This window comes from Glycine max, chromosome 3 (assembly GCF_000004515.6).
Source record: "Glycine max cultivar Williams 82 chromosome 3, Glycine_max_v4.0, whole genome shotgun sequence".
Classification (NCBI taxonomy): domain Eukaryota; kingdom Viridiplantae; phylum Streptophyta; class Magnoliopsida; order Fabales; family Fabaceae; genus Glycine; species Glycine max.
The window spans coordinates 8,324,489-8,336,837 of NC_016090.4; the positions used below are offsets into that span (position 1 = coordinate 8,324,489).

General features: G+C 33.1%; 1 protein-coding gene across 7 annotated transcripts in view; it reads left to right on the plus strand.

Annotated features, from left to right (window-relative positions):
* Positions 1-839: 839 nt before the first annotated feature.
* LOC100782052 (vacuolar cation/proton exchanger 3) overlaps positions 840-12,349 on the plus strand; it is a 51,219-nt gene continuing 39,709 nt past the window's right edge. The window contains exons 1-12 of one of the 7 annotated variants that reach the window (XM_014773535.3): positions 849-1,268; positions 1,980-2,047; positions 2,215-2,243; positions 2,559-2,755; positions 2,892-3,104; positions 3,552-3,677; positions 4,225-4,341; positions 4,455-4,508; positions 4,573-4,689; positions 4,790-4,880; positions 4,987-5,052; positions 7,965-8,157. In XM_014773535.3, coding sequence (XP_014629021.1) covers positions 984-1,268; positions 1,980-2,047; positions 2,215-2,243; positions 2,559-2,755; positions 2,892-3,104; positions 3,552-3,677; positions 4,225-4,341; positions 4,455-4,508; positions 4,573-4,689; positions 4,790-4,880; positions 4,987-5,030 — 1,341 coding nt within the window. In that variant the 5' untranslated portion in view covers positions 849-983 and the 3' untranslated portion in view covers positions 5,031-5,052; positions 7,965-8,157. Of the gene's footprint in view, positions 1,269-1,979; positions 2,048-2,214; positions 2,244-2,558; positions 2,756-2,891; positions 3,105-3,551; positions 3,678-4,224; positions 4,342-4,454; positions 4,690-4,789; positions 4,881-4,986; positions 5,053-7,964; positions 8,307-12,349 lie in introns of those variants that run through there. The other 6 variants (XM_014773536.3, XR_001387427.3, XM_014773533.3 and 3 more) reach the window with 6 other exon arrangements.

A 12,349-nucleotide genomic window follows, 5' to 3' on the forward strand; every position in this document is an offset into this window, starting at 1 on the left:
CTTTTATTTTTATTCTTTAAATCGAACACACCTTAAACATGACCGTAATTAAGTCACTTTTTTTTGGGGGTACATAGTAATTAAGTCACTAGTGACACTCTGAGTTCGACTAAGAATTTAATAGAGTAGCAATATCGATTGTGTACCTACATATTTATGTATGAACATTGTGGAATAATGCCAATTATGTTGGTATAACCAACAGAATTAATGCTCATATTCTGAAGAAAAAGCGATGATAAACCCACGCCTTTCATAAGCCACAATATCGTATGTTCATCCAATTTTTCTTTTAAAAAATCTAAGATAAAAAATATAGGTACTACGTCTATTTAGAAATCGTGATTCACATGTACGGCTTCCCCTATTTTGAATAAATTTTGATAACCTACCTCAGTTTTTATAATAAATGAGAAAATTTTTAAGTGATATAAATAGATCAATCTTAATTCACTAATCTAATTAATCTAATCAAATTTAACATTAAATTAAAATATATTTTTAAGTGTGTCCACACCTCCCCTACTAATATGATAATAATGAGTTTCATCTTAACTAATTCTTATAAAATTGATTAATAATGATTATTTCTTATTTATATAATTTATCTCGACTATCTTTATTAGATATCGGATTTCAATGTCATTTTTTTTATGACATAAGACTTTAACACACTTTTCTACGTAGGTATGACCACAATTTATATACATTATTAGTAACTTTTCACCATGTGGCTTCCTCCGTTTGTTTTCCAACTATGTAAGATTGTTTTGACTTTTCACTAATAATGTCCATCTTAATTATGTGAGAAAATTACAGGAACCTATCGGCTGGATCTTTCACTTCCTGCCGACATGTGACACCCCTTGCTTTACTCGTGGCTAGTAATTCATACATATTCGTGTCAGGTTGTCATCATAAACACATGCATAAACTTTTTTGCTTAGTCATTCACTGCATCATAATTTTCAGGTCTAGAAAAAATGGCTTCTCGAAACCATGAGGTATCAATGGTAAAGGAGAATGGTGGTGGTGGGAACAACCTGAAGGGGTTGAGCAAGGAAATGAGACATGGCAGAACGGCACATAACATGTCATCATCTTCTTTGCGCAAGAAATCTGACCTAACTCTTGTGTCTAAGGTTTGCTCTGGCCATGTAAGGAATGTGTTGGTGAATTTGCAAGAGGTTATTCTTGGAACCAAGCTCTCTATTCTTTTCCCTGCCATTCCCCTAGCCATTGTTGCTGAAGGCTATGGCTTTGGAAGAGTGAGCCCTCTTTTTCTTAATTCTGTACTTCTTACTTATACCCTCAGCTTTAAAAATTTATTATATGATCTAGGAATTTTTTTTTTATACATAAAACTTATAAAACTTTAGGTAAGTTAAATCCAAAGGATTCATAAGAGTTAAGACAAGTCTCAAGCTTCAAAAGAGTGTTTATAGATATATTTAAAAATTATTCATTAACAAGATTTTTATCTCAATAACAGAAATTGAATCTATATTCTTTTAGAGTGAACTATATTTTCTTGGCATATATGATTTAGGAAATATTCATTGTCCCACCAATTCAAATATGAAACTGAGTTTTATTAATATATATATATATATATATATTAGCCGGGTTTAAAAAAGGTTAATAATACCCTAATGTTTTTATCTACCCAATTTGCCAATCATGGAGTTATATCTGTTCTGGTTTATTCATTGAAATTTATTTCATAACAATCACTTTTGATAATTAGTCTTGCAATTACGTATGATAAGATTGTTAATGGATGCTTGGGATACTTTTTTACTACATATCGTGAATTTGTCATAAAGATAATAATGCATAAATGTGTTTCTAGAAACTGTATATACAATGTAGGTTGGATTTTGCTATCGCTTGTCTATTGATTAATATTGCGGTTGTTAATAATGTTATATTATGGGATGATATGACCCTGTACTCTCTCTCTCCTTTGTTTCGTAAAGTCTTGGGTTTTTGTGTTGAGTTTACTTGGGCTCACACCACTTGCGGAACGAGTCAGCTTCTTGACAGAGTAAGGAAATCTTGTTAGTTGTTGCATTCCTGCTTATAGTTAGATCGTACATTAGTCATCATTAATCATTGTACGTACAATTTTTACTTTCGTTTACCCCTTTATGTTTGCATGCTGATTCTCGTTTTATTTGCTCTCTTGGTGTTTGGTACTTTCAAATTTGGCAGACAAGTTGCTTTTTACACTGGTCCTGCAGGTGTGTATGGATCCACAACTGTACTATTAAAGCAATTTTTTTTTAAATATGTATATTAGTCATTTTTCTTTAATTCGGTCTAAGAAATTTTGAATTAAAGTAAAATATAAAAATATAGATCCCACGTCACGGGACCTAAAAATTAATATCACATTGTTACCATAGAAAAAGTATAGAATAACAGGACATCAATGCTTGTTACATAATCTCTCTTCTTTGGATTTTGTCTTCACACCAAAGTTGGTTATTGATACGAATGAAGCTTTAGTATAATTGTTTGTCATGTTACCTTTTATGTAATTTCTTGAATAACAGTGGGAGCACTTTTGAATGCAACATGTGGGAATGCTACAGAGCTCATCATAGCAATTTTTGCCCTTAGCCATAACAAAATTGCTTTGGTCAAATATTCTCTCTTGGGTTCCATAATTTCTAACCTTCTTCTGGTTCTTGGAACCTCTCTATTCATTGGTGGCCTAGCAAATCTTAGTCAGGAACAAAAATACGACAGAGTATAGCCCTGCACTCCATTAGTCCATTCAGAACTTTCACCTATGAATTGCATAGTTTTGGTTCTTTATTTTCTTTTATAGTGAAATATGGGCTAGTGTTAATTAAGGATTTGAATGTTTTGCAATTTTCTTGCAGAAACAAGCAGATATGAACTTGCTTATGTTGTTTGTGGCATTGCTTTGCCACTTGCTGCCATTGTTGTTTCATTATGTTGGTGCCTCAGCAGCTGACACTGGAGACTCATCTCTGCAGTTGTCAAGAGCTGCTAGCATTGTTATGGTGATTGCATATTGTGCTTACCTTGTCTTCCAACTGTGGACTCACAGGCAGCTATTTGAAGCCCAGAATGTATGCATTGTTATTCGTGTCAATGTTTAATTAGAGTGTGTTTAAGACAGCTGCAAAAAAAATATAGATTATTTCAATAATCAATTATAATGCTAATAATTTATTTGTTTATAATTAATTTTTTTGGGATAAAATAAAAAAGCTTTTATTTAATGAATTACGAAAAAGGGTATGAATAGTTGGAAAAAAGTTGTAAAATAATTTGGGGATAACCATTTTGAGGGAAAAACTGTTGGGAAATAATCATAAGCATTAAATTTTCAAAATGTATGAAAATAGTTTATTTATTTATTTATTTTTACAAATTTCAGCTAATGTTTCAAATATTTTTTTTTTCTAAAAAGAAGCTGAGATAAAAAAAATTCCAGTTGTCCCAACAATTTAGAAATAATATATGATTTGTTTTTTTCCAAACAACTTAATTATTTACCATCATGCATTTTGCAGGAAGATGATGAAGAGGGTGGCAGTGATTCAGAAGCAGTGATAGGATTCTGGAGTGGGTTTACTTGGCTGGTTGGGATGACTATGACCATTGCTTTGTTGTCTGAATATGTGGTGCAAACAATTGAGGTAATTGACTGACTGCTTTTTATTTTTTGAAAGATGAGAATATTCTTTTATTCTATTGCTTGAGATAATAGTACATGAGTTTAATTTCAACATTTTACACTATTAATTAATCAGAAATTATCTTAAGCAAATAATGGTTATTGTATAAGTTAAGAAACCTATATCTTACATGACAATATCTAATTCGTCATATCTAATTATATGACAATATAAAATAATATTTACATTGTCAATCCATTTTAATTAAATTTATAATTTATAATTTATAACTATTATAAAAAAAATATTTGGCATCTATTTTTTTGGCATTTTTATCTTCAATTATTATAAATTATTACATTTTATTTTTAACTTCCAACTGTAGTTACATTTTTTAAAACAAATCACTATGTAATAAAAAAACATTACATATACATACAATTAACTTTCAAGTCCAGTCAAGCAGGAAGTGTACATTTTTGCACTAGTAATATATAATGGCGATATGAAATTTTGGTGTACACATTTTCTCCCTACTTTACCCCTATAAAAATGTGAATCTGAACAGGATGCATCTGATTCATGGGGTTTGTCTGTTAGCTTCCTTAGCATAATCTTGCTTCCAATTTTTGGCAATGCAACTGAACATGCAGCAGCAATCATATTTGGTTTCAAGAACAAACTGGTACCAACTTTAATAGCTAGTTTTATGAAGTTCAAATACTTCTATTTTAATTGGAGAAAAATTGAGGGCATGTGATTTAATTCCTTGAGACTAAGCTAATGATGTTACTGCAGGACATCTCTTTGGGTGTTTCTTTGGGTTCTTCAACTCAAATTAGCATGTTTGTGGTAAGCATTCACCTTAAAAAAAATGTTTGCATCCACTTAGCTTTGATGTTTGATATCAATATAGGTTCCCCTATGTGTGATTGTTGCTTGGATTATGGGTATCAAAATGGACCTCAACTTCAACCTCCTAGAAACAGCTTCTCTTTCTTTGGCAATAACAATCACAGCCTTCGCATTACAGGTATACTTATTATATACCATCATTTCATTGGTTGAAACATCACAAATAGATTTGGTATATATCTTGATTCACTATTTCTTTTCCATGTATATCTTTGTAGGATGGAACTTCCCACTACATGAAAGGCCTTGTTCTCATACTCTGCTATATTGTTATTGGGGCATGCTTTTTCGTACAAAGAACACCCCCTAGTAAGTATAATATGTGACACTTTGTTGTCACAAAAATATTTAAAATTTATATTTATAATCCTGAAATTATAATCCATATCTAAAATTTGGTCAATCTTTTTCCCAGACCAAACTAATGTTTCTAACATAACGCTTAAATCCGCAAACTGAAGCAGTTTTTGGAGCTTAATAGGTAAGTTCATATGTCCTCTAGCTATATACACATGCAGACAAATTTTTGTGTGTGCATTCTGTGACACCCTCTACCCCTCACATATATACTAATAAGGAATAAAAAAAATTCAAATATTAATTAAAAGTATTTTTAAAACATTTTTTTTAAACAAGTCTTTCAAAGGGGAAAAAGGCTCACATTCATTTTCTTCTACATCATATTCAAACTTGTCCAAATAAATAATAAAGTATTCTCGACTCAACAAGGTCGTCTAAGCTTCATACAATTAATATAGAACCTATATCCTAATGTCACATCCTATCAGAGCGTTGTGTTCCCGTGTCCTCTAGCATGAGGTTCTTCATAGTCATCCACCTATTCATCTGCTCCCCCGAACACAAGTTCAAGATCATCACAGGATCCAAACACAACAACACACAGGGAGTGAGTTATCACATTCCTAGCTAATAGAGAAACAAGACAATTAAATATACATATTATATAAATGAGATACCACTTGCTTAAACATAGCTCACGTAACTTCACCACTTCGTCATTCAAAATTCACTTTTCAATTATCAATCACATTACACAAGAATCCCACACTCCGATCAAGATATAATAACACATCAATTAGCAAGCATATGCAATAGTTATGCTAAGACTCAATCCTATATGCAATGTGGTACCATGTCAGTGAAAAACCACCCTGGGGCGCTTAGGAGTACATAACAAGACACACCACACAATGGGTTTGTCAGGTCACTCTCACTAAGTAAGATTATAGGGAGACCAGTCAGGGTCACGATGTTTTGCGAGAATGCTCCAACCATATGGGATCAGCATAGGCTTAAAGGAGCACTCAAACCCGGTGACCCCCAAGGCCTACACTCCGAAGAGTCCGTCAGGGCCTCTCCCTCCTGATTCAGGTCCAACCCCTAAAATCATTTTAGCACACAGACACTGCTAGTGAATTATACAATACCCACGACCTCACACTCGTGTCTTAAACACGTACAACATATTGCGCTACAATTTAACACTGGTTCCTAAACAGGAACCTACACTTTCTCTTTAACACTGGTTCTTAAATAGGAAACCTACACTTTCTCTTTAACACTGCGCATTTACACTTTTTTCAAGATAACACTGGTCGGGTTATTGTACAATTCACAGCTTACAACATAAATAATGTCACATCAAGAGTTAATCACACACTTATTCACAACCAAAACTCATTCACAATTTCACATCTCATAATGTCACAATTTACCATCACATGTTTTCACGTATCTCTCAATTCAACACCCGTTCTACTTTACACTTTTACTCAATCTCAAGGCAACATATTATTCCACAATTCATCACATATTTCATTTATAAGCACTGCTCATGAATTATACAATACCACGACCTCACACTCTTGTTTCACACATGTTTAACACAATTGCGCTACAATTTAACACTGGTTCCTAAACTAGGAACCTGCACTTTCTCTTTAACACTGCGCATAAACACTGGTCGGGTTATTGTATAATTCATAGCTCACGATATAATTAATGTAAAATCAAGTGTTAAACACATCCACTTATTTACAATAGAATATCATGTCCACACTTTAACATTTCATAACATTCCTAATGATATTCATAAGGTACAACATACACATGTTCATCAAATTTAACCATAATATTCTCAAACTCCAACACTTAATAATTTTTGGAATCATACTATAACACTCTACAATATTATTTACATAAATTATTAATATAAATAACAAGCTCTATATATATATAAGCTAGCATACATCATATTGAATCACAAATTACAAAGTAAGCTTTCAATGCACAGATTCTAAATAATTATATGAACACTTTGGTCAATTTCAATTATGATATTGACTTTTTAAATTATATATAAAAACCTAAATAGCAAGAAAAAGAGAAAATACAAAATCAATATCTCTCTCTAAATTTATCCTTTATTTCATCAATTCATATTAATTAGAAAGTACTCGATTTATAGGGTTCACGCTCAACACAATAGCATATCAATTCCACAACAATTGGTCTGTCAAACATATATAATTCCCTGTAATAATTATAAGGATAAAATGAAAATTGCAAAAACACCCCCAAAATTCATTCCAATTGATATCTCTAAGGATCCCTACACATGTTCTCACTAATTCTCAATTGTGAATAACTCATCCCTTACCTCTGAGCGGACTGACGTGCCTTCAGCCAGCGATAGCAACATCTCTAGCGGTTCCCTGAAATTCTTTCAATTATTCCTCCGACTGCTCCGATAGAATTCCCAAACGTCAGAGAGACGGAGAAGAGATTGAAACCTCCACTTGTACTGTCTTCATGCGATTCCTTTTTCTCCCTCCAAGAATATTATCTCGCAAATCCCAACGGTGGAAGCGTGCGGAATTGAATTTCGAACAACATATCCAAATTTCATGAAAATCCAACGGCTAACGAAACCGGGATCGTAGTTTTACCGAGACAGTTTTGGGTTTCTGCGGGAAACTAAAATGCTACAATGCGAAGGTTTTTCCTCTAAGCTCAGATATGATTTTGAAATTCCCAACGGTGAGAATGTTCGGAATTGGGTTGCGAACATGATAATCAAATTTTACGATGAACGGGTTCGAGATCATCGTTTTTCTGAGACAAGTTTGGTTGGCTGCGGGAAAAAGAAAGGGTTTTGAGAGAAGAAGGGAAAAAACGAAAATGAGGCCAAAAGGAGGCAGCTGACTTAACATAACTATTTATACCTAGGTTATTCAGCCTATTATTTACTCTATATTTATTTATTTATTTATTTTTTTACTACAAATCTTTTTAAATTTATTTACGAAAAATTGGGATGTTACACATTCAAGAACTCTATGGAATTAATTATCTTTGGGCACTTGATTGCAGGCATATTGCTGGTTTTGGTTTCTGTGAGATAAAGGTTTGCAACATCCAAACTTTGGATAAGATTCAATGGATTTGTTATTTGTTCATTTTACTGATTGTCATCCCCAGACAGAAACCTGAAGAAATTTTCATGCAGTAGCTTGCAATCTATTTGGTTGTCTGTGTATATAGGTCAATGGATTTTTTGACAAAATTTTCATCTCATAATGTAATATAGATGAGACTTGTGGCATGATTCTCAAGAAAAATGAGAACTGCTTTTTGGAACAAGAGGTCATATAAGCAAGGATTTGTTGTATTTGCCAATTCTCTAGTATGACTTATGAAGTGAGTTTATAAGTTGGTATCTATCTAAACAATCGTATCATATCTCCATCTTGTTAGAAAAATAGTGAATATGAAGATAATGAATTTGCCTTAGGCTACCTTTGTTGTTTTATACAAGTGCATAAACTATTTACGGGTCAGTCAATTATTAAAAGCTGTGTCTTGGGCTCAGAAAAAAAAAATCAAGATTATACCAACTAAATATACGGTTTATGTTACACCGATTCAAATTAGGGTACTGTTCACGCATAGTTCATCATTAAAATAGTTGTCCCATGAGTCAAAAAAATAAACGATTCAGATTTACACCAAAGAATTCAACGATCCAGATTGCGTTGATCCATATGCGTTCACTGTTTATGTGTCACTGAATCGTTACGCCTTTCACAGAATGTTGACTTATTAGTTAAATTGCTACTATTTATAATATTTATTAAAGGCTTACAAATAAGAAAAGACACAATAAAATCAAGTTTTTGTTGATTTTTTTTTTGAAAAAATAGATAAGAGAAATGCAATTCTGATATATATTTTTCAAAAAGTGTAATGGAAACCCATTTTTGTTATAACAACAAAATTATATTTCTATTGCATTATAAGGTGAGAAAAATGTAATGAAAACAAAATTTTATTGTTGTTTATATACAATAGAATTGTGTTTGTATTGCATAATCATCAAAATTTTTCCTTTTGTAAAGGAAAGATGATTTTTTTTAATCAATAATAACAAAATCAAGTTTATGTCAAAAGGATAGTTTTGGAATAGAAAAAATAAAATAAGGGTGGGGAGTGAGAATAAATAAATGGAGAGTAATAATAGTAACTCCGTCTTCTCACATACACTTTGCAAATAATGGACCTCTTTAGGTCCTGTCAAAGATGAATTACTTTCTTCAATGGTTGTGATTAGGGATATGCTAGGTGCACCCAGCAATTTATTGAAATGTCAATTTTGCCCTTCATTAAAAAACTTAAAAAGCTTTTTCCCTCTTTTGGAAGCATTCTCTCTTCTTTATTTCTCTCTTCCGCGAAAGCTTCCTTTCTCTTCTCTCTTCCGCGACGAGCTCGGTTGTGGTCTTCTTCTCCGCGAGGCTTCTCCGCCAGCCCTTGGACCCATTTGCATTCGAGGTAGGTGGCCTTCTTCTTAGCTTTGGTTTAGTTATGCATTATATTTGTAGCATTTAAGGTAGGTTAGTTGAACCTTAGGTTAGTGGAACGTTAGTGAAACCTTAGGGTAGAAGACGCCGGAAAAAATGGCGAAAGCTTGATGACGGTGGCGCCTTCCGGAAGACTCGTTTGGGGTTCTTCCGGAACTTTCGGAGGTCTTCCGGAAAGCTCCCGGAACACCTCTTTCGGAAAGTTTCCGGAAGAAGTAGTTCTTCCGGAAACATTCCGGAAGAAGAGTTCTTCCGGATGACCTTTCAGTGCTTTCGGAAGCACTTTCCGGAAGACCCCTTATTCCAGAAAGTTTCCAGAAGAACTACTTCTTCTGGAAGTTAGTTTTTTTTTAAAATATTGTTTTTTTTAAAAAAAGTTAGTGTATTTTATTTATAAATAAAGTTGGTTATTTGTATAAATTAGGTTGGTTATTTTTGTTTATTTTTTATATCATTTTAGTTGAGTATTTTACTAATTATTTAATTTTAAATTACTTATGTATTTTTTTTATAAATGAAGTAGTTTATTTTTATAAATAAAGTTGTGTATGTTTGGAAATTTTTTTAAATACTAATTATTTTTTATATATGATATAAATTAAGTTGTGTATGTTTGGAAATTTTTTTTCCCATTTTTGTTTTATTTTTATATATAATTTTAGTTGTGTATGTTTACTAATTATATATTTTGAAATTAGTTGTGTTTTTTTTCTATAAATAAACTTTTTTATTTTATTATAAATAAAGTTGTTTATTTTATTATAAATGAAGTATTTTTTTATAAATGAAGTTGTTTAATTTTTTTTAAAATTAAGTTGTGGATGTTTAATAATTAATTATTTGTATATGTTGTGGTTTTTTTATAAATGAAGTTTTTTTTAAATTAAGTTGTGGATGTTTAGTAATTAATTATTTTTATATTAGTTGTGTTTTTTTTATAAATGAAGTTTTTTTATTTTTTTTTAAATTAAGTTGTGGATGTTTACTAAATAATTGAGTTGTTTTTTTTATAAATGAATTTTTTTAATTTTTTTTTAAAATTAAGTTGTGGATGTTTACTAATTAATTTTTTTTACATTAGTTGTGGTTTTTTATAAATGAATTTTTTTAAATTAAGTTGTGGATGTTTAGTAATTAATTATTTTTATATTAATTGTGTTATTTTTTATAAATGAAGTTGTTTATTTTTTTTTTAAAATTAAGTTGTGGATGTTTACCAAATAATTTAGTTGTGTTTTTTTTATAAATGAAGTTTTTAATTTTTTTTTAAAATTAAGTTGTGGATGTTTACTAATTAATTTTTTTAACATTAGTTGTGTTTTTTTTATAAATGAAGTTGTTTAATTTTTTTTAAATTATGTTGTGTTTGTTTTCAAATAATTTGATTTAAATTAGTTTTATTTATTTATAAATAAACTTGTTTTATTTTTATAAAGAAAGTTGTGTATATTTTGACCAAAAAAAATACGTGTTCGACATGATTTGCAGATCATGGTTAGAACACGAGATTTAGGTCGTGCCATAAGTAGACTTGTAGGCAGAGATATACATGATGACCATGATGCAGCTGATGTTCCCAAGAGGCGTAGGCCTACTGCCTCAACCCGTAAGCAACGGGTTCATCAGATGACTGCGGAGGGACGTGATATGGCTGAGGACGTTGCTGACATGACTGACGATGTCCCTGATCTGGCTGCGGAGGCACCTGAGATGCGTGCGGACGTACAGAGTGCTGGTGGTGCTGAGGGGTCAGATGTTGATGATGCTGCTGAGGGATTCCCTGGTGGGCCACGTGACCCGTCAGTGCTGGCATCATTTGCAGACCATGTTGCACATGCTGTTTGGAGTGGACAGGTATTTTAATTTGCTAATTATTTATCATTGTTGATTTATTTGTTTGTCATTAATTTTTTTTAATAATTGTATAATTTGTACTTCAAATCAGGAACGTCCTGATTTGAAGTTAGTGTCACATGGGAGGAAGGTGACACTGATTGGGAGGCCAGTGCCTGAGATTGAAGGCCTGGTGGCTGCCACAGGATTAAGTCCACTGATCGATTGTTCAGTTATTACTGGCGATCCTGGACTGATATCCGCATTCGTGGAGAGGTGGCATGGTGAGACCAACACCTTCCACTTTCCGGTAAGAGAGTTGACGATCACATTGGATGATGTGTTGTCACTCCTTCATTTGCCCATCACTGGCGCGTTGCACAGTTTCCATGCTCTTTCTACGGAGGAGGCCAGATTTTTGCTGACAGAGTTGCTTGAGGTGTCTGCCGAGGAGGCTAGAGCCGAGACAGCACTGACACGTGAGACATATGTATGACTAGGATGGGTTCGAGACATTTATGAGACGAGATGTCAGGCCCGGTGGTGGATTGTCGCAGCTCGCGCTTATCTGTTGCACCTTGTCGGTTGCACCCTTTTTGCTAATAAGAGTGCAACATACGTGCATGTGGTTCACCTTGACGCTTTCCGGGACCTCGCTCAGAGTGGTGGTTATGCTTGGGGAGTTGCCGCGCTGGTTCATATGTATGACCAGTTAGATGTGGCTTGTAGGACCACCACACGACAACTTGCGGGGTACTTGACGTTATTACAGGTAAATTTTGTGTTTTTTAATATGTTACGTTCGATTATGATTTAAACATGTTTTTATGTTATGTTAACCTCATTTATTGTATAGTGCTGGATGTATGAGCACTTCCCTAGTGTGCACTAGTGCGTGACAGATGATACATACCAGGAGACATCCCCACGTGCTTCCCGGTGGTTGACGTCGAAGGCGCACATGAAGGGAATCACAGGAGCACCCTAATAGGGCACGTTGTGATGATTTGACCGTCACAGATGTGTCCTGGTTGCCGTACACGGAGCATCGGGGGGTTAGGGCCTTTT